The 23,227-nt window shown below is 44.0% G+C and overlaps 1 protein-coding gene across 2 annotated transcripts in view; it reads left to right on the forward strand.

The window, feature by feature from the left end:
- Positions 1-23,227, forward strand: part of cdh4 (cadherin 4, type 1, R-cadherin (retinal)) — a gene marked incomplete at its 3' end in the record, with an annotated part of 159,755 nt that overhangs the window by 121,012 nt on the left and 15,516 nt on the right. The window contains exons 7-10 of one of the 2 annotated variants that reach the window (XM_080728850.1): positions 896-1,033; positions 11,694-11,879; positions 13,841-14,094; positions 20,681-20,832. In XM_080728850.1, the coding sequence (XP_080584976.1) occupies positions 896-1,033; positions 11,694-11,879; positions 13,841-14,094; positions 20,681-20,832 (730 nt within the window). The remainder of the gene's footprint in view (positions 1-895; positions 1,034-11,693; positions 11,880-13,840; positions 14,095-20,680; positions 20,833-23,227) is intronic. The other variant, XM_080728851.1, reaches the window with a different exon arrangement.

The following is a 23,227-nucleotide window of genomic DNA, read 5'->3' on the forward strand; positions in this document are numbered from 1 at the left end:
GTGTGTGTGTGTGTGTGTGTGTGTGTGCGTGTGTGTGTGTGTGTGTGTGTGTGTGTGTGTGCGTGTTGTACAGTACCATAGATGTTAGTGTCCAAATAAGGTGCACCAACCAATCCCAGTTACTGTGTTGTTGTGAAGAGGGGAGGGTTGATGAAATAAAGTGAAGTATGTTGGGGTATGAGCAACCTGGCTATTAACCGTCGTCAAATAAAAGGGAACGCCCCTTCTGTTTTCTTCCTTTTCATAGCATACATTTTTTGGCAAATGTTCCGCCCCAGGATAATTTTGATTATCGCGATAATATCGTAAATCGCGATTTCTTTTGTACAATAATCGTGATGTGACATTTCCATATCGTCCCATCCCTAGTCATCCCTCTCATCTCGTTTATGCACTCTCTCTCCCTCCCTCTGTCTAGTCCATTTAGAACGGGTACACATATTGTGTATCATTATTTTATGCTTTAACTATTGAAAAATAGCAGATATACAAGCTCACAGCGCGGCACCGAGTGCCGCGCTGCGAGCTCGTAGATCAGCTATTTTTGAAAAATTGTGCAAATTAGAATTTTGACCCGATTCTATAAGTGTCTTTTGAATCCTTCTAAGATTTTTTGAAAACCCTATGTTTCTATGTCAGCAATCTGGCCAGCCATCGTCAAAGAAAAGGTCCTTTTCACTTAACTGGAGCTCAGTTAGTCTGTTCTTGGGAGACTACTATGTCAGTGGTTCTCAAACCTTTTCATGTGAAGGATCCCCAAAATGATATTTATTTGGCCACGGAGCTCGTATATCTGCTATTTTTCACTGGTTAAAGCATTCAATAATTCTAGGCCTAAATGGGCTAGTCTGTCCGTCTCTCTCTCTCTCTCACACACATGTGTTTCTACTTGCAGAAAGTGTCCCAGTACACCATCATCGTCCAGGCCACCGACATGGAGGGCAACCTGAACTTTGGCCTGTCCAACACGGCCACCGCCCTCATCTCCATCACTGATATCAACGACAACCCCCCAGAGCTCACTGTCAGGACGGTGAGTCCCACACACACACACACGCACGCACGCACACACGCACACACGCACACGCGCGCACGCGCACACACGCACACGCGCACGCACACGCGCACACACACACGCACGCACACACACACACACACACACACACACACACACACACACACACACACACACACACACACACACACACACACACACACACACACACACACACACACACACACACACACTTTTTTCTGCTGGTGAGTTTTGAAACAATATCGCCCATGAACCTCTTATGCATAAATGGGCAACTGGCGGCACGGGGGCCACATGCGGCCCCCATCTTCACTTAATGCGTCCCGCAGGTTAATATCAGAATAAATGGTAAATGGTAAATGGTGCATTTATATAGCGCTTTTAATCCAAAGCACTTTACATAGATTGTGCATTACATTCACCCATTCACACACACATTCATACACCGGTGGCGGAGGAAGCCATGCAAGGCACCAACCTACTCACCGGAGGCAATTAGGGGTTCAGAGTCTTGCCCAAGGACCCTTCGACATTAACTCAGGGGGAGCCCGGATTCGAACTGGGAACCCTTCGGGATTTATACCCTTCGTGCTCTAATACCAGTTTCTCTACCCCTGAGCTATGCCGCCCCTGCTGAATGCTGATATATTATTGATTTCGGCTGTTATAATTCCAAACGTACAAACATGACCTGCTTTAATTACTTCAGTTGACTGTATATTAGTATCTTCTTGATGACTAGTAGCCCACAACTAGTCGTTTTTTTTTTTTTTTTTTTTAACAATGCATTTGTGATTAAGTTCGTAAAGTAAGTAACATAAGAACCTGTACATGCATTTGAAAAAAAAAGAAAAAAAAATCAGGATACCAATTAAAATATTAGCAAAAATAGCAGATCTACAAGCTCAAAATGCGTCGCAGTTTTTCCTATTTTTGACTGTATATGCATTGTGGCCCTCTGGAGTGTGTGGCTCTTTACAGCATCACAGTTGCCCACCCGTGCTCTCATATACAGCATTAACATAGAAAACCATTATCTTCCTCCTACAAACATGACATGACGGCTTGCTGTTGACAAAGACAGAAATAGATACGAGAATGACAGCATGACGGAAGTAGAGGGGGCAACTTTGGTCGCAACCTGAACAGATTTCGCTCCTCGCTACAGAAAATGAGACAATGAGACCTCAGAGACAGAGAGAGCATAACGTGGGATAAGTCCCACACACACACACACGCACACTAGGGATGGGACGATATGAAAATGTGGTATCACGATTATTGTGACAAAATAAATCGCGATTTACGATATTATCATGATAATTAAAATCCATTATCCTGGGGCGGAACGTTTGCCAAAAAATATCAGATCTACAAGCTAACAACGCGTTGCAACGCAACGCGTTGTGAGCTTGTAGATCGGCTATTTTTTGGCAAAGACATTTGATAGAGAGTGAAATAAAGACCAAGATCAACTAGGTATATTATAAGTACCTTTTACCAATAGAGGGTTTAAGTGGTACTGGACATGCAGCTCGGCAAATAAAAGGTGAATTGATCCCAGTGCATGACGGAGGACGATATCACTATAAATTAAATCTCCACGATACAATTATCATGTTTTTTTTTATCACGATAAGCGATAATATCGCTTATCGATAATATCGCTTATCGACTTATCGTCCCATCCCTAACGCACACGCGTACACGCCCACACACACACACACACACTCTATTTGTCTCTCTGCCTGCCATCAGGGGGCCACTGGTGGCCGAGGTGTGTGAGCAGGCACCTGGCCCAGATCTCTGACACCTTCTTGCTGTGTTGTGTTGACAGGTGGTCTGCACTACAGCTGGTCCACTTTAGCGGCCAGGTGTAGGAGTGGTGAGCGCTAGAGCCGTAGAGGAGTTGTTGGTCAGGTTGAGAGTGGGAGCTGGTTCTTGTGGGCAAGGTTACTGACAAACACAACAGCATCTGTTGTAAAATATCCGTCTTAGTCAGAGACACATTTATGAGTGTGTTTTTGTATTCTCTTCTTCCGTATGAGTGTTTTTCTCTTTTTATCAGGTCGTAGTGGAGACAAATTACAATCACAGCTCCAGTTTGACAACCTAATATGTAGATGCATCAGGAACCCCTTTTGGGGTTCTTGTTGCTACGCACAGTTATATAACAACATCATTATTTTGTCATTTTTAAATAAATATTTGAAGTTTTTCCAGAGGTCAGGATTTTGAAGGCGTTTTTAGAATCAGCCTCAGTACTAAATGGGTTAATTATTTATACCGGTAAGTATAGTTCTTAAAGAGGTGGTGCCATGATCCCCCCCCCCCCCCCCCCCTCCTCTAAAACATGATTATCACGTATTATGATTATACTAGGAGGAAGATTTTTTCCAAAAAAGTATACAGAAAGAGTTAAAATTGGGTTTTTATGTGGCCACACCCCCAGTTCATTAAGTATGCATGGATGTCATGGTGGGTGGTGACCCAGCTGAAGTTAGCCACACCCCACAGTGTTGGGTGAATGGTAATTAGGGGAGGAGTTGATACTGTGACATACTTAGTATCTGTGTTTTTTAACTGACACTTTTTACCACAAGGTGGCAGTCTCCAAGAGAAAACAAACAAATACTAAAGTTTTAGAACACCCACTCCGTTATTTCCAGCTTCTAAAGTCTTCTCTTTATATGTTTTCTATGAGCCGTGAGGGGGGGAGAATTTCGCGGCAAAATTACGTCATCTGCATCATCTGTATACGTTGTGTATACGTTGGCCAATCACATCGCGGATCATACACACATGATACACTACCGGCCAATCACAGCTTATCTGCGGTGTCTTCAGGAAGTAGCCTCGCTCAGCTACAGTGTTTACCACGGTTTACCAGGGTGAAGGATTGTTAACCTCTTAATCCCCAAATCCTGGCCAATCCATGCCAAACTTTGCACAAACACTCCTTTGCTGCCAAACCACAACCTCCACCCCTCATTTCTCACATGGCCCTCTTCTAGCGCCACCATCAGGCCGATTCTTGCAAAACACATTTTTGGACACTGCTCCTACAAATTTTGCCCTGAAATCACACAAAGCGGTACACAGTATCTCTAAAGTCCAGTCATCAACATGGATCTGTCCCATTTCCCATATTCCCTCCTGATTGGCTACCATTGCCTTCTAAAGTTTTTGTATGCGACGTGACGGTCGCTTATCTCCCGATTTTAGGGAATCTTACTGGTAATACATGTAACAAGTTACAGTATGTAAAGATGAGCGTCCTATAAAACAGATGTTTGACCAGTTTCTAGTTTAAATGTACACGAGATGTGATTGCTAATTGATGTGAATTGGCTACAGGGTGTTGTATGCTGATGGCATTCCATCTGTGGCCCTTAAAGTTGTTTGTTTGAGACACGCCCGCCCGCCGACGAAGGCAGCGGAGCCGAAAAAAAACATTCGACTGTTTTTGTTTTGTTTACTCATCTCGAATATATAAAAGAAACATTGAGAGATTGAACTGAAGGGTCCTGAGTGCGGTGCATGTTTATCGAGACAACTTGACAGCTTCCACAGGCCAGCCAGATCCACCACAAACACAGTACGTTACTGGACTGTTAGCGTCGAGGCGAACGCTCTCGAGTTTCCAGAGAGAGAACGAGAGAGACAGACGGCGTCTGCAGCAGCAGCAGCAGCAGCAGCAGCAGCAGAGCTCGGAGTGTGTCGGCAGGGGCGTCACAAGGGGTAGGAAAGTGGGACTGAGTTACTAGGGCCCAAGGTGGAGGGGCCCTAGTAACTTTAGCTATTGAAAAATAGCAGATATACAAGCTCACAGCGCGGCACCGAGTGCCGCGCTGCGAGCTTGTAGATCTGCTATTTGTTAGTGAAAATGTTTTCAGTGAACATTTGTAACAAAAATGTTGCTTCTGGGGGGTCCCTGGAACTAAATATTGTGAGATGGTGGGGGGGGGGGGGGGGTCCTTCACATGAAAAAGTTTGAGCATCACTGACATGGAAACATAGGTTTCTTGGCACACATTTTCACGATTTTTCAAAAAATAGCAGATCTACAAGCTCGCAGCGCGGCACTCGGTGCCGCGCTGTGAGCTTGTATATCTGCTGTTTTTCAATAGTTAACATTCATGGGGGGCCCGCAGTGAATCCTTGTACCCAGGGCCCAGAATTTGGTGTGACGCCCCTGTGTGTCGGCGTCACACATCTCTGATCCCTTCCCCAACAGAGGGAGCGTAGTCAGCGTGTGTGCCAGTGCTGCTCTCGCCGTGCGTTCAGATAAGAGCTCCCCGCAGCTGTCAGGGGCTTGGTGCTAGCCGAACACGATTTGCCATTCTGCACAGCACAGCACAGTCCCTGTCTCTGGTTCTGTCACTCCTCTCCCACTGGGGAGCAGTTTCTGGGCTGTATGGCGCGCTCGCAGCCAAGCACTGCTGGCCAAGCACTGTCGGTCAGAAAACCTTGTATCTCCAAGTTTCCCCATTTATAATGTTTTTTTGTTAAGTAAAGCCCTGCTTCATCATCATACAAGACCGTTGCACAAAGCTAGTGAAGATAGCAGATCTACAAGCACACAACGCCTCGTGGTGCTTGTAGATCGTCTATTTTCACTAGTTTAGCTTGTTTTTAAAATGATAAATACAAAACGAACGGTTTTGGACGTACAAGGTTTCCGCCTGACAACGACGATACGTAGGATAACTCCCATGCGCGCGCACACACACACACGCACACACACACACACACACACACACACACACACACACACACACACACACACACACACACACACACACACACACACACACACACACACACACACACACACACACATACACACACACACACACACACACACACAAGAACACATGCACTTGATGTCCTTCACACAGATTCGTACAAACATGATTGCACACATACATGGACACACACACACACACACACACACAGTGACATGCAGCCCATATCTGAAGTTTTACTATTGTTACTGTAGACAGACCCTCGCCTCTCCTGCAGCATCGGCCGTGCCATTCGAAAATTCACTGCACGTTTCCCAAAGGACTGTGTAATGTCTAATGTTTTGCAGTGGCTACTGGGGAAACAAAGAAAACACGGACTGTTTTATGTTGCACAAATCACTGAAAGTGTCTGAAGTTAGAAACAACAATATTAGGTATAATGAAAATACTTTTTTTCTTTCTTTTTTTAATGATTTTCCTTTGTGTTGATTGTCTTTCTCAACATGAATGCACGCACATCCTTGGCTAAGAAAGCCACTCCGCACCAGATGCTCTTGCCTCCTCATCTTTGTCAATCTCTTCTGTTTTTCTTCTCCTTCTCTTCCCACGCAAATAAACTAGACTTGGAGCGTTTCAGTAATTATTTGTGTATGACAGACAGAGGGAAGAATTCATAGCTCTCCATGGGAGACGGCGAGAAAACATAAGCGCGCTAATTAAGTGAAATTGCTCACGGGGGCGTAAACCAAGCAGCTATATTGCATCTAATTCAAAAAAGAAAAAAAAAAGAAACAAAAAGCCCTGCCAAATGTTTTATTCATTTCACCACGCAGGCTCGAACGCAAGGGTGCAATGTTCGTCATTATGCGCTGTGTGGTAAACAAAAAGGCAATGATACTTGCCACAATTCATTAAACTGTATCCAACTGATACCGGCGGAATTATCTCTCGCAGCTTTGTACTTTTTGCTATCTAATCAAGTGTATCACAACCTAGTTAACCCATTTAAGCCTAGAATTATTGAATGCTTTAACTATTGAAAAATAGCAGATATACAAGCTTACAGCGCGGCACCGAGTGCCGCGCTGCGAGCTTGTAGATCTGCTATTTTTGAAAAAGTCGTGAAAATGTGTGCAAATCTTTGAATATGTGTTTTTAAAGTGAATGTTTGTCACTCAAATTTTGCTTCTGGGTGGTCCCTGGAACTAAATATTTTGAGATGGGGATCCGTGGCCAAATACATATAATTTTGGGGGTCCTTCACATGAAAAAGTTTGAGAACCACTGACATAGAAACATAGGTTTTTCAAAAAACCTTAGAAAGATTCAAAAGACACTTATAGAATCGTGTCAAAATCGGGTCAAAATTCAACGATTTCACGATTTTTGCCGCGCTGTGAGCTTGTAAATCTGTTATTTTTCAATAGTTAAAGCATAAAATAATAATACCCGGTCTAAATGGCTTAAAGTGTGCCCAGAGGTCTTATCATTGATGGAGAACAAGGGGTTTTGGTCGGTTTTGGTTCAATAGCTTTCAATAAAGCGCTAGCCTATGTCTGGTTGACCTGTGGAGCTCTTTCACTGACGGAAAAGGTTGGAGTGTCATGAGTTGATCAGCCTTGAACACAAGACCACCAGGAGAGAATTGGATTCGTGCTCTGTAGAATCTACAATTCACTTCAAAAGAAAACCGAACATCAAAACATCACATAACAGATGCTTGCTATGGCTTTAACTTTTTCGCCGCCGTTGACAGTCCTCACCGTCATTGAAAGGGTTAATACCATGGCGCCGTTGACGGTGAGGACTGTGAATCTTACTGTATATACAGTAAAGATATTATTACTTACTTAATGTCGCTCCGGTCCCGCTCGCATCGGTAATGTCGGCGATTTGTTTACAACGCACGTTGGGCGTGCACGCGAAGTGAAGCTCCTCAATGTTAAGTCAATGGAGAGGCCCATAAAGAAACTTCATTTAAACAAAATAGCCATTTTGAGACATTTTGCAGCAGATCTAAATGTAAACAAGGCACAAGGCAGGGCGCAGCCATCTTGCCTCTTCTTGTCCCACACTGTCATGTGACTAGATGACGTAATCGTTGCCGTCAAGTGATAATCCAAAAAAACAAAAACAACCCCCTTCCGGCCCTTCAAAATAATAGCGGCGGCCGACGGAGGAAACGACGTGGCGCCGAGGCACCAAGCAACCTTCAGATTAAGAGGCAGTAGATGTGTTAACATGACAAATGGGGACAATAACCACACACGTCTGTTGCTGATGATACAGTGGCTGCTGTATCTCCCGCTACGCCGTAATGCAAGGCCCTAACAACTCTCGTAAGCAGACGGATCTTAACATTATGTCAGTTGGATTCTGTTTCGGGACATTTATTCCTGCTTAGTTCTGTCGTTACTGCAACTTCAACAGCCCACACGAGGAATGTAAGAGCTCATTTTGTCACGTTGAGTCGTGCTTGCACCTTTGAAAATGTAGCACTTTTCATTTGTAGACATCACGGTTTTCAATAAACAAGTGAGATGCATTTCCTATGTCGTGCAACATACTGGGATTTAACCCATTGAAACAGGGAAAGCATCTGTGACATTTCAGATTTTAGCTATACATAAGTATACATACATATACATATTTTAAAACAAAGGTTTCTCAGAAAACTCTTATAATTTAGAACAGTGATTTTCAAAAATAGCGGTGCGAGGCGTTGTGTGCTTGTAGATCAGCTGTTTTCACTACTTTTGTGCGACGGCCTTGTGTGATGAAGCAGGGCTTTACTTTGCGAAAGAATGTACACATTTGAAACTTGGAGATGCAAGGTTTCCACCCGACAACGACGTTATAGAACATTATGCTAATAATTTAGACTTTTGAGAACTTGCTTGAGCCAGCTGCAAAAAGTGAAAAGTTGTTACCATCGCTCGTTTGTTATCAACAAGGTGGAAAGATGTCTGTGTAACGTGTCGAATGTTTTAATAGGCAGATCATGCTTAAACCAACACAAATAAAATATGCATTACTTGTATTTCACCTCATTTTTAATGAGTCTTTTGCCAGATTGGTCCCTTCTGATGAATATTCCCTATGGCAGAAGCGTATTTTTACCCCATGTATCTTTTTCCATGTTAGGCAATGAGAGAATCTCTTACAAACCCTGAGACTCTGCTTGCTTATCAGCGGGGGCCACATTGTGTTTCAAGTGTGTGGCCATCTTGGAAGCGCTCTCTCTCCGACAGTCGGCGCCATTATGTATTCCTCTGAGAGCGCATATTTCATTTGGACTCTCTCGCAGCGTGGCCAAAGCAGCTTGGAAGGGCTGCCGTAAAAAAGCCCACACAACACAGACAGAGAGAGCATATTAAAATTTCTCATTTGCTTATTGCCGTGGTTGTGTTTTGCGGGGGCGGGGAGCGCTTGACGAAGCGGCTGCTTATTTTGAAAGTAGCTATGATGATGATGATGATGATGATGATGATGATGATGATGATGAAGTTGTTTCAGTGAGCGGCAGCTGGCAGACGCGCTATAAACAAGTCACCACATCACAAGAGGAAGCAGCCAGGGATTGTTGTGTGACAAACAGAGCACTGGACCTGTGTGGATGTGGTGGTGTGTGTGTGTGTGTGTGTGTGTGTGTGTGTGTGTGTGTGTGTGTGCCGGTGTATCCACACTTTTCACATAGATTTAATTTCTTTGCTAAATAGTTACTATATCGATTTTAAATCATTGAATCGAATCGTATCGTATCGCCATGAATGAACCAATATCGTCCATGTATTGTATCGTCAACCATGTATCGTGATGTATCGAATCGCTATTAAAATGTATTGTTACACCCCTAATGGGTATGTATTACCCAGCCCTACTGTAGGTAGATGTGTCTTTAAATGTATTTCTTTCTCTTCACAGCTGTATTAATGGCCATTACTAGGCTACTATTAATAGTTGTTGTAACAATAGTAGTATAATAGTATAATAAGTATAATAATATTTTGCAATGTATTGTGTACTCAGTGTACTATTTATTCACTGTACTCTAAGTTCTTAAACTACCATTGTAGCTGTCACAAGCATTCCTCTAGGTAGTTTATAAGCTTTGCTTCCAATTGGAATATAATGAAGATCATTTGCTAAAGATTATTCTTACCACCGCCTTAATTACAGCACAGTAGTGCTTATCTAATTGCTTATTAAGATTTAGATTTGGAGAACACAGAGTCTAAATTAAGTGGGTAAACACTTAATTGAACAAATCCATTACTTAAAATGTGGAGTAGACGTATGAGCAGACACGGTGCAGAATAAGGGGCTGCATTAATGTAATGGAAACAATGATTCTCTATTATCCATATTTAAAACAATCCATTTCCAGCTTCTCCACCCAATTTTTCATACTATCTCCCCTTTTTCTTCTTTCCTCTTTTAACTGAGCTTGCAATTCACTGGGTGCTTTTCGTATTGATATATCACATCATATTCAAGGGAGTCCCATCCATATTATGGATAGGACTCCCTGGAAAACAAGATGAGGGGCCTTATCCTCAAATTAAATGTTTAAATAAAATCTATGTTTCGCAAAAGAAAAATACTCAAACTCAGGTCAACTAAAGACAGAAACTATAACTGTAACTGTTGCAATATCAATGCTATATCCCTTGAGTTTGCTATGGTGATGTGGATGAGAGAAACTATGAAAAACCAGAGTGATACGTCTTAGCAGCAGGAAAGGAGACGATGCATCGTCGTAGAACAGACTGAAAGTTCAGACTGAGAGTTCAATATGCTCTGCATTATTACCCTCAGACAAGACATTATATACATAGTAGGAGGCCAGCCCAGTGGCAGTCACATGGGTTAAGGTTAAAAAGGAGGTTACATATTATGAAACATCATAAAGCGTACATTGGTTAAACTTTCTGTGTAAATGCTCGCTGTGGTTCACAAATACAATGTTAGTTGAATAGGAGATGGAGTGGCGTACAGCAACATTGCAGGAAACATTATCTGGGTCACGGCTCCTAACTGAAGGATGGCAGGAAGTTACTGTAGATGCTTGCATTTCACTCAACATTGACAAGACAGATACATACTATAATCAAATGACACTTTGGTGAACTTCAGGTAAACTGCAGATGTCTAGAAAAACAAGTGGCAACAGTCTTTCTGAGAAACATAAAAAAAAAAACATATGGAAACTTATTGAGGAACACTGCCTGAACCAGACAGGAGATAAACATGTCTCAGACAGCGGTCACAGAGATCGCAGCAAGGTCACAGGACTAAAGCAAGAATTAAAATGAATTGTCTAAGGACTAGGCCAGACGGAGCTGGATATTTAATCCCTGTTTTTCAGATATCCCCATAGAAGAATATCTAGGTCCACACGACAAAGATATCTAGGTCTAAAATAATCTGAGTCCCCAGACCTCCACTAGGGGGATAAGCACACACACAGTAAAGTCTTCAGAGATATCCGGGTTCCATGTCTACACGGATCCAGTGAATCGGATATTTTTCAATGTCTCCACTTATTTATCCGGTGTAGCGTTAGCTACACCGGTTTCAAAAATATCCAGCTTCGCGGCCAAAATATCCAGCTTGGTGTGGCTGCAAGCCCCAACCGCACAAAAAAATGTCTAGCAAATGTCTAGCTTCAGAAATATCCAGCTCCGTGTACTAGCCGGCACCTAAGTGAGATTGCATTGTGTCCGATCACAACAGTAACCTAGATTGTAGATTGGATTTTTGCTATTTTGAAAATAAACGGACAAATGTTGACAATATTCACCTATTAATGATCATGCCGAAATGACAGGGACGCCAGCTTGAAAGTGTTGAAGCGATTCCGATGCCAATTCCTCTCCTCTCCTCTCCTCTCCTCTCTCCTCTCCTAGTTCTCGGGGGAGGTGCCGGAGAACAAGGTGAATGTGGTGGTGACCAACCTGACGGTGGTGGACAGGGACCAGCCTCACAGCCCCAACTGGAACGCCGTGTACCGCATCGTGAGCGGAGACCCCGCGGGTCACTTCACCATCCGCACCAACCCCATCACCAACGAGGGCATGGTCACCGTGGTCAAGGTACTAGAGATGAGATTTAGCCTATGGCTCTTTGAAGTGAGCCGGATCTCTGGAATCCGTTCCTTTTCAAAGAGCCGTTCAAAAGCCTGGCTCATTCTAGTTACTAGTTACTTTGTAGATTTTTATTATAATTACAAATAACTTCAACCCTATATACATTTATTTCGGACATATATATATATAGGTACATACCTGCCATTTGAAAATAGCCGATCTACAAGCTCACAATGCGTCGCGTTGCGACGCATTGTGAGCTTGTAGATCGGCTATTTTCAAAAGATTTTTCTACATTTTATTCATTGGAAAAACTGTGAAACGGGACATTTTGCATAATGAGTACTTTCTACTATCGGTACTTTAAGTACATTTTGATACCTATACTTTTTTACTTTTACTAAAGCACATTTACATTCCAAGCTTCTGCTTGTGGAGTATTTCCACATTGATTGCAGTACGCCTATCGATATTTTTACTTAAGTAAAGAAATTGAGTACTTTTCCCACCACTGTTCATTAGAAAGGAACTGCGAACCGGATCCCATCGTTCATTTCAATGAGCCGTTCAAAAGACTCGATTCTTTCGCGAACGTTCCACCTCTACAAGGTACAGTAACCACAGGGAGATTGATTGGCTGAAGTTTGCAGTGAGAAAGTAATATATATTATGCATGTCTCGAGGGACGAAAACTTGCTTTGACAGTCATCATCCTATTCTGGTTATTACTGTGTGGGTGAGTATGTTTCATCCCTACGTGTCTACTTTGAAGTGCAAGGTGTTATTTTCACTGAGTGATATTTACATTTTTCAAAGTAGAAAACGAGCAGAGAAATAATGTGGGTTTTGTCAGGAACACTCACGTCAAAGTAGATTTAACTATTTATTGCAACAAATGGAATACAGATAGACTTGGCGTCAGGGCCGTAGCGCGTCTAATCAGCGCTCTATGCGAGCTCTCTCAAATGCGCCTCTCTCCACTTTTTTGCGGGTTTTGGCGTGATTTTAGTCCGTTTTGGGCCGGTTTGGGGCTGGTTTGGGTCCACTCCCTCCATTTCAGCGCCCCCTCTAGGATGGCGCTCTAGGCGGCCGCTTAGCGTTAAAGGGCTCCACGTTCACGTTCGGAGATGTTCCCTGGATTTTGTACATGAATGCCTGCTATGCAAAATCAGGGAACTTTAAGCAAAACCCCCCATAAGGGATACAATAGCAATACATTGACATATTAGCTTGTATCAGCGGACATACAATCACAAGTATTTGAGCCTATGCCAGACTCTTTGACGCTTTGGAACCAAAGACAAGCAGAACTATTAGTGAATGCAAGCCGTATTTAAGGCGGACAAGACTCTTGTGTCCTGCATAAACTGACACTAGGCTTCATTTATCAGTTATTGATTGATTGATCGAAAATGTTATTAGACAAAACGGAGAACAGTACAAATAAAGTCAATACAATTGAAATGTAGTACAGTACAAGTACAGTTAAACGCCCTGCCTAAAAGGAACATCCCAAATAAGACCTTTTATTGCCTTTTTACGTTGTAAGTCCTAGATATTCAAGCAAAGAAATATTCAAACATCACAGTTATAAAAACACTATATGTACAGGATAGGGGAAACAAGGGGTGGGCTAAGGTAAGGGGGGGTGCTCACAAAGGTGAGTTTTCAGGGCAGTTTTGAAGGATGCCAGCGAGCTACATGTTTTAAGGGAGGTAGTCAAGGAATTTCACACCTGGGTGGCACTGTTGTAGGAGGTAAATTTACCTAAGAAGGTACCGGTAATATTTGTCTTATGGGTTTGTGTTATCAGATCGTTGTGTGCACGTTATGAGACTATTATTCTCACCATGACCCCCCTTTCCCCCCCCCCCCTCTCTCTCTCTCTCTCTCTCTCTCTCTCTCTCTCGCTCTCTCTCTCTCTCTCTCTCTCTCCTCTCTCTCTCTCTTTGACACTGTGTTTCCAGCCGGTGGACTTCGAGATGAACCGAGCGTTCATGCTGACGGTGGTGGTGTCCAACCAGGCCCACCTGGCCAGCGGCATCCAGTCCTCGCTCCAGTCCACGGCGGGCGTGACCATCTCCGTCCAGGACGTGAACGAGCCGCCCGTCTTCCCCGTCAACCCCAAGCTCATCCGCTTCGAGGAAGGCGTGCCGGCAGGGACCACCCTCACCGTGTTCTCCGCTCAAGACCCGGACCACTTCATCCACCAGACCGTCAGGTACTAAAACATTGCTCACTTGAATGCAGTGTGCATTAAGAAATAGTGACATCTGCTGGGCCATTAATGGGCTCTGCAGGCTTAAAGAGGTGGTGCCATAGTTTTTTACTTTTTCTGGTTTTCATGTGTCTAGGAGGTTGACAGTTGTTCATTAGACCCCCTGGTGTGGTTGTTATGAGCAATTATGCATTCTCTTTTTATTTGGGTTTTTAGCTGGAGGATGCCACCTGCTGGGTCAGACGTGCCATTCCAAAACACCCATACTTATTACATCATAGAATCAACCCCTCCCCTCATTACCATTCACCCAACACACGTGGGTTTGGCTAACTTCAGCTGGGTCACCACCCACCATGACAACCACGCATACCAATGAACTGGTGGGTGTAACTCTTTCTGCACACTTTTTTGGAAAAATTATTCCTCCTAGTATAATCATAATAGTAGATGATCATGTTTTATAGGGGTGAAAATCATGGCACCCCATCAGAAATCACTTCCTGGGTTTAAATCCAGCGGAGCTTGGGAACACACCATGGCACAGTTGAGGTCACAAACGATAGCAGATTTCAATGGTCAAAGTTGCACCATTTAATCAACACAACAGACAGCTGAAGTTCTGCCCGGGTCAGCATATAAATGCTAGGGCAGCGCTGTCTGGAACAGATGTAGCTAAACAGAACACAGATGCAGAACAATGCCTACTCTTGACAACTTAAACATGAACGTCGAGTAACCCATGGGGAGTGTGGCGCAAACATCAACATTAAACAAAAAGTAACCCATGGGGATCGATGTGCTTAATGCTCAAATGCTTGGTATCCCACAGAGAATACCTTCTGGGAGAACACTCCCAGTTTATAAAGCCCGCAGGTGGTGCCACTTAACTATCCAGCACAGGTGTACCACATTTCCCAATTATGAGAATTGCTGACTGGCCTCTATGAGCTTTACCCATCCATAAGCGCCGTCGTTGGGACAGTTCCAATACTACAAACCCACACTGTGCACAGGCGCACATAAATAACATAGCAGAGATGCTATTACAGCAATGTGATAGCTTACTTAAAGATAAAGCAAGCAACTTTGAAAGTTTCACTTGTCATCTATTTCTTATCCCCCAAAACCAACCTGCCAGCCCTCTTCTCTTTATAGAAGAGGGTTCTCCATTTACCAGTCTGTTGTCATGCGACCGGCATAGAGAGGTCATCCAGTAACAAGCTAGCCTTTGGTCTGTCTTCTCCCTGTCTTCCATCTCATTGATCCCCCCTCTCTGTCCAACCCCGACTAGGGTGGCGCACGGCTGGCACGGTGCCAGCCGGGCAATCGACCCGGCGTGACAGAAAGTCCCACGTGCGTGCTAAAACTGAGGGTATACTGTCGCACTCCATCCCCGCTCCCAGCAGCACATTGATTTTTCTTAATGTCAGCGAGACTTGCATCCACTGAGGAACCTCGCTGGAAATGTTACTGAAGAGAGGCAGGCAGGCAGGCAGGCAGGCAGGCAGGCAGGCAGGCAGGCAGGCAGACAGGCAGACAGGCAGACATAGAGAGAGAGAAACGTTAGACAGTCTAAAAAGGAGATTATCGTGCAAGCTAAGGGTATGTTTGTGCCTTTTGAGAGGAGTAACACTTCTTTTGTTGGTTCTCTATGTACCCTCCCTGACTGCAGGCTGTGTCTGTGTGTGTGTGTGTGTGTGTGTGTGTGTGTGTGTGTGTGTGTGTGTGTGTGTGTGTGTGTGTGTGCGTGTGTGCGTGCGTGCGTGCGTGTGTGTGTTATTGATGGGAGCTCAGGGCAGAGTGGCTTGGCAGCAGACAGACAGCTCATGTTCAGACCTCACTTGAATACTCGCGCTGATGCACATACACACGCACGCGCAAACACACGTGTGTGCGCGCACAAACACTATAATGCATGTACACACACATTTCAAAGGACAAGTGAAGTAGAAGAGCCAAGAGCCAGCTCCCTGCTTCTCTCTCTCTCTCTCGCTCTCTCTCTCTCTCTTCCTCCCTCTCTCTCTCTCTCTTCCTCTCTCTCTCTCTATCTCTTTCTCTATCACTTGCTCTTAGTGTTTCATTTTCTCTCAATAAACACGGGCCTGTTTTCCAGCTGATTTTATTGTCAGTTGTGGGTAAAGTGATAGTGTGTGCTCGCGTGCGTGCGCGTGCATGTGTGAGAGCGTGCATTTGTGTGTGTGTGTGTGCGTGTGTGTGTGCGTGTGCGTGTGCGTCCGTGCCTGTGAATTTCACTTTGTCCCGCCACCAGCTGGGTGTTGTTCCCAGCATGCCACACTGAGCCAGCTGAGTGGCAGATGAAGGTGGCAGTGCCCCTGAGGTGGCACCTTGGCAGAAGGGAATGAGGCGAGGTGGTGAGTGGTGACGGCGCCAGGCAATGCCAAGCAAACATCTCTGCCAATACCCGCCAGACGACAACAAATAAACCCTTGCTGACGTGGGAATCATCATTTGCACGCCGAGCTCTCCGGGGAAATCGTCCCCTTTCAAGTGCAAATATAGTTATTTTCTGCTCTTCACGCTGCCTTCATATCTCCATATATGGATGTGTTACATAGGGTCCGTTGATAGATGTGAACTTGTCTGTCTGTCAGCGGGTCTGTTTCAATGCAGCAGTTTAGTGAGTGTTTACCAGTCCACGTGTGTGTGTGTGTGTGTGTGTGTGTGTGTGTGTGTGTGTGTGTGTGTGTGTGTGTGTGTGTGTGTGTGCGTGTGCGTGTGCGTGTCAGTGGTGTAAAGTAACTAAGTACATTTACTTAAGTACTGCACTTAAGTACAGTTTTGAGGTATTTGTGCTTACTTGAGTATTTCCAGTTTTCAGTACTTTTACTTCTACTCCACTATATCTCGGATCCAAATATCGTACTTTTACTCCACTACAGTTATTTGAAAACTTTAGTTACTAGTTACTTTGCAGATATAAATTATTATATTATAAACCTACATGAATGCACTTTAGCCTATATTCTCTATACCATGGCTATTGAAAATAGCCGATCTACAAGCTCACAACGCGACGCGAGCAAGTAGATCTGCTATTTTCAAACACTTTTACTTTTGGTACTTTAAGTACATATTGATGCCAGTACTTTTGTACTTTTTCTCAAGTACATTTTGAATCCCGGACTTTTAATTGTAACGGAGTATTTCTACATTGCAGTATTGATACTTTTACTTATGTAAAAAATGTGAGTACTTTTTCCACCACTGTGCATGTGTGTGTGTGTGTGTGTGTGTGTGTGTGCGTGCGTGCGTGCGTGCGTGCGCGTGTGCATTTGCGTATGTGCGTGTCATTAGCCGTGACAGGAGATGACTCCTATCCATTAGCTTCCCCCACACACACCAGGCTCTGGCTAACCTGTGTCAGCCTCCTATGCGGTGTTATAATTACCCCCCCTCCCTCCACTGCTCATCATTACACCCTCCGCCCACCTTGGTGCATACGCACAAGCACACACAGCTCTGTCCTCACCCCCGGTCTTAACGTTCCATATCTGTCCATCACTCCAGGTTCGCTGCATTATCTTCCTCTTGCACTCTTTCTTGATGTTGTACTCAATCTCTCTAACCTCCCACCAGCTGTCATAAAGCCCTAATCCTTCCTTGTCCATTAACTCCTCCTACACTGTTAAAATGACCCGTGATCATCATTATGGATCCTCTGTGGTCCGTTGTTATGCTCTTAGAGTTAAATTAGGACTGAGGATTTTACTGTCAATATGTTGGTATACCATGCACGTGCACACATAGACATCCAAAGGGGGCTTGAGCCCCTGCCCTTTTATCCATCTGTAAAAAGTGCCCTCTCTCCAGACCATGAATGCAATTTTTACTGTGGTGAAAGAAATGCAAATGCCCTCTTTCCATGCCATACCTGAAGGCAGCATTCTATAGAATTGCCTTGTCCAAACTCTCCTAATCTTCAATGCAGCGTCTTATGTTGAAACAATTGTCCTCTCTGTTGATTATGCTTAGTTCAGTGTGGTATCACGCACCGAAAATAGCCGACCTCCAAGCTCACAACGCGTTGCAATGTGATGTGTTGTGAGCTTGGAGGTCTGCTATTTCCGATATTCCCACCAAAAGGCCCTTTTAGAAATGTCAGCCCTTGCCTCTCTAACATTCTCTGCATGTCCCTGTGTTCTACCATATATTCTTTATATAGTATATAATTATAATACCTGAGGGCTGTGTTCTTGTCTGCAATTAACCTTTGTTCATCAAGCACACTGAGATGCTGTTGAAGTTGAAGCTGTGCTCAATCAGCTGTTAAGTTGTGAACTCCCCCCACGTACAATCTGTTCGTGTTATGTGTTTTCGCCCATCTCTGCTTGTAGGTTTTAGACGGTTAATGTACAATATAAAGTGAAGTGAAGTCCAGGGTGTCTGTTATGAGTGCGTCTCTCCACTCCGACATGTCTCCTTTCCGACATGTCTCCATTCCGACACTAACCCTATCTCTAACCCTAACCCTAAACCTTAGGCCCATGGGAGTGTCGCCACTCCGACAATAAGAAGTCAATTTCGGAGTGGCGACATGTCGGAATGGAGAGAGCCTCCCGTCTGTTATAGGGGCCTTTGAGCGGTGCTAACCGCTCCAATACGTGGACTTTGTGTGCATGTCCATGTGGAGGAAAATAAGTGTTTGATTTCTCCGTTTGGAGAGGTCTGCAATTTTCCCTTTTCTGATTGGACAATATAATGGAGTTTTAGGATTGGTCAAGTGCAGGGGGGCAGGCGTCAGGATTTAAAATGAAGCAACACAGAACTGAAAGTTCCTATGATTGGCCGCTAGTTGCGCTATTCTGGTACCAGAAGCAACATGTTCTCCATAGGATTCCATTCTATTCCCCCGAACTTTTACATTTGATTTTCTTACCTTAATAAACATTGTCATTGTCAAGTACTTTATGGTTCCTGACGCTAATTTAAAGCCTCGTTTCAATCACCATGATATGTGTTTTGTGAAAATATGGTCCAATTTATGTTATATTTGATGTTAAAGCAGGGTATGCTGTAGGAGGGGCTTGTGATCACTGATCATAGGCTTGTGATGGTTCTTCTTTGTGTGCTTTATTTGGCAAGCTCAACACCACATTCTCCCAAGTATCCCTGCGGTTGCATGTGACCGTTGGCAGCCAATAGCATTCGAGATGGTACCATTTCTACCAATGAACGTTGATTTCTACAATGATGGCGGCACCCGTACAAGGGACAAAAAAGCGTCATTTTCCCAGCATAGAAACCAATGGCTTAACACCGTCCATATTGTTTTACAGTCTATGGTCAAGTGTCACGTGACATCACAACATACTGTATAATATAAATAGGTATTCTTCAGGAACAGTATTTTCTAGTGTGGCACTGCTCACTTCACACAGGTGTCCTTTTTTCTTCTATTGAATCTGAATGCTGCTTGTGGTTGTCAGATTCAAGCGCTTTCCATGCAAATGAGGCGTTACAGTGATACACCCGCTGAACATATGTTCTACTCTCAGGCTCGTCATCACATGTCAAAGGTGTTCCTTGTTGTTATGGCGATGAACGGCGTAGCAGATAATGGATTCCTCATGACGTCGTTGTCAGGTGGAAACCTCGTATCTCCAAGTTTCAAATGTGTACGCTCTTTCGCAAAGTGAAGCGGTACAAGGTTGTCGCACAAAAGTAGTGAAGACAGCAGATCTACAAGCACACAACGCCTCGCACCGCGAGGCGTTGTGTGCTTGTAGATCGGCTGTTTTCACTAGTTTAAATCATTTTTAAAATGATAAATGCAAAACGAACGGTTTTGGACATGCAAGGTTTTCATCGGACAACGACGATGAAAGATACAGCACTATTAGCAGCAACATTTATAATAATTATATTGTGTGGGTGTGTGTGGAGTAAGAGTAGATGGGAGGGTGAAAGAGGGAGAGAAGGAGAATGACAGGGAGAGAGAGGGACTGAGAGGGAGAGGGAGAAACAAAGGGAGAGTCTATTTCACCCATACAGTAACCCAGTGGTTCTCAACATTTTCAGGCCACGACTCCCAAAATAATCATATTTTAACTGGGGACTCCCCCCCACACTGATGAGCACTAAGAGTTGGGGAATTTCATTTTGTATAACACGGTTAGCTGATCTACATGTAGATCAGCTATTTTCACAATTTCTGCCTCTAATATTTGACAATTTGGCCAATGTTTAATTTGTCATTTTAGAGGTATTAAAAAGTCCTTACATTGTCACTTTAGAAATGTGCAGATGCCCTCTATACACTTAAACTTTATGTTGTTGTTTTTTTACTGTTGAGTGAGCACATTAAGTTAATCATCTGGGGACCCCCCCAAAATAATTTGGGGACTCCCGACCCACAGGTTGAGGACCACTGCAATAACCCAGCCAATGCTGGGTTACCGGAATACGCCGATCGGCGTGTCACTTTGTTAAGTTGTCAGCAGCACAATAACCTGGAGTGTGTGTGTGTGTGTGTGTGTGTGTGTGTGTGTGTGTGTGTGTGTGTGTGTGTGTGTGTGTGTGTGTGTGTGTGTGTGTGTGTGTGTGTGTGTGTTGTGTGTGTGTGCAGGTACTCCAAGCTGTCAGACCCAGCTAACTGGCTGAAAATCAACAGGACCAACGGTCAGATCACCACCATGGCGCTGCTGGACAGAGAGTCCATGTACGTGAGAAACAACGTGTATGAGGCCACCTTCCTGGCCTTCGACAATGGTAAGTCTGGTAAGTCACTGTGTGTGTGTGTGTGTGTGTGTGTGTGTGTGTGTGCGCGTGTGCGTGTGTGCGTGTGTGCGTGTGTGTGTGTGTGTGTGTGTGTGTGTGTGTGTGTGTGTGTGTGTGTGTGTGTGTGTGTGTGTGTGTGTGTGTGTGTGTGTGTGTGCGTGCGTGCGTGCGTGTGCATTAGGGCTGTCACAATTATTACATAATCGTCAATTATTTGAGGTAATCGCAATTATTTTGCATAATTGTCACAATCGTTTCCATGTTGGGAAATGTTAATATAGTTTCAAACACTTTCAAAAAGTAGTGGAAATAGCAGATCTACAAGCTCACAACGCGTCACAGTGAGCTTGTAGATCGGCTATTTCCACTACCAATGTTCTTTTTTAAGTATAAAGTTGTCAAATATGTCAGTAATTTCTATGTATATTGAGGTTATGTGTCATATCTGCCAGGTGCAACTTCAAAGCCTACAAGCAAAAAACTGAAATGTAATTATCAACGACAAATACGCAATTAAATCGTTAACCGCAATTATTTGAGTCAGCCCTACTAGTGTGCATGTGATTGTATGCACACGTTTCACCTTTCCGATCTGTGCGTCCTGTGGAAAGCAGAGCAGCAGCAAAGCCAATTCCCCTGATATGTGTCGGCCTCCTGGTGGCGCTATAACAGGCCAATCTGGAATATTCTGGGCAGAGGTTCTGCTCTGGCATCCAGGGAGTGTGCGTGCACAGTTTTCGCTGCGATCGACCCAACGTTGCCGGAGATTAGCTGGTCACAGACAGACACAAAGGACTGACACACACACACACACACACATGGACGGACGTACGGACAGACGGGCGGGCGGACAGATGGACGGACGGACGGACGGACGGATGGACGGACAGGGTTAAAAACATAGTCTCTGCCACGCCAGACAATAAAAATCGCTTGTCTGTAATATGCATCCAAGCAATAGTTCCTTTGACATCTTTTTGCTTTCTGTGTGTTGACAAATGTTCAAATGCACATCAATATTTTATTTGAGGTTTGGCACTGTTGTCATAGATTGTGTATGAAGGATAAGGCAAGTCTGCCTCCGAGCTAGCTCTGGTCCAGAGTGTCAGCTGCACTGACGCTCTGACAGGCAGCTGACTAAATTAAGTGTTTCTCAATCTTTTTTGTCTTGAGTACCCCCTTTCCCTGATTTTTGAATCCAAGTACCCCCTTTACCCGACAACAACATTTTCCTTATACAACTGCAATTAAAACCATAACTATTGGTATATGATGCTATATTAAACCCCCCTTTTCAAGAATATAACATCACAAAAAATAAGAAAGGGAGTGAGAGTTTCAAACGGTGCCTCCTGAACAGATTTATTTTCAACACTGTGGCCATAACATTTCAGTCCAGTTGTCATGTCAATAACTTACTTTCAAACACATCCCAGTTGCCTGCTACCATAATTTGGGTTACTAGAAGCTGGGCCGCCCTTCGGGCGGCCCAGCGTCTAGTCGGCGACCTGGCCAACTCGAGAACGATGTAAATAGGGAATTAATCCCCCGCCCTTTAATGCAAACCCCATTATACCTGTTGTCATAGAACCCGTTTTGACCATCTGTTTGCCTGTGTCCATTTATGCCCATATATGGAGATATCTGTATCTGTCTGTCTGTCGGCGTCCATTTTATGTCCATATATGGAGATCACTGCAGATATAGTTCTGGGTCCATTTTATGCCCATATGCCCATATATGGAGATATCTGTCTATTTGTGTCCATTTTATGCCCATATATGGAGATCTCTGTATCTGTCCGTCTGTGTCCCTTTATGCCCGTATATGGAGATATCTGTTATAGGGAATGAATCCCCCGCCCTTTAATGCAAACCCCATTATACCTGTTGTCATAGAACCCGTTTTGACCATCTGTTTGCCTGTGTCCATTTATGCCCATATATGGAGATATCTGTATCTGTCTGTCTGTCGGCGTCCATTTTATGTCCATATATGGAGATCACTGCAGATATAGTTCTGGGTCCATTTTATGCCCATATGCCCATATATGGAGATATCTGTCTATTTGTGTCCATTTTATGCCCATATATGGAGATCTCTGTATCTGTCCGTCTGTGTCCCTTTATGCCCGTATATGGAGATATCTGTTTATCTGCGTCCATTTTATGCCCATATATGAGATCTCTGTCGCTTTTTGTTTGTTTCTTCTTTAAGCAGAATACACAGCCTGCTTAAATCTGCATCATTCAAGTCATCCTCCCAGTCCCACGCTTTGTCGCTTGTCTTATGTTTGTTTTTGTCTCTTTTATTTTCTTTTTTGGAGCGGACCCCATGAATGCCCCATCCTTTAATGCAAACCCCAATATACCTGTTGTCATAGGACCCGTTTTGA

Source organism: Nannobrachium achirus, assembly GCF_963921795.1.
Source record: "Nannobrachium achirus genome assembly, chromosome: 6".
In the NCBI taxonomy this organism is placed as follows: Eukaryota; Metazoa; Chordata; class Actinopteri; order Myctophiformes; family Myctophidae; genus Nannobrachium; species Nannobrachium achirus.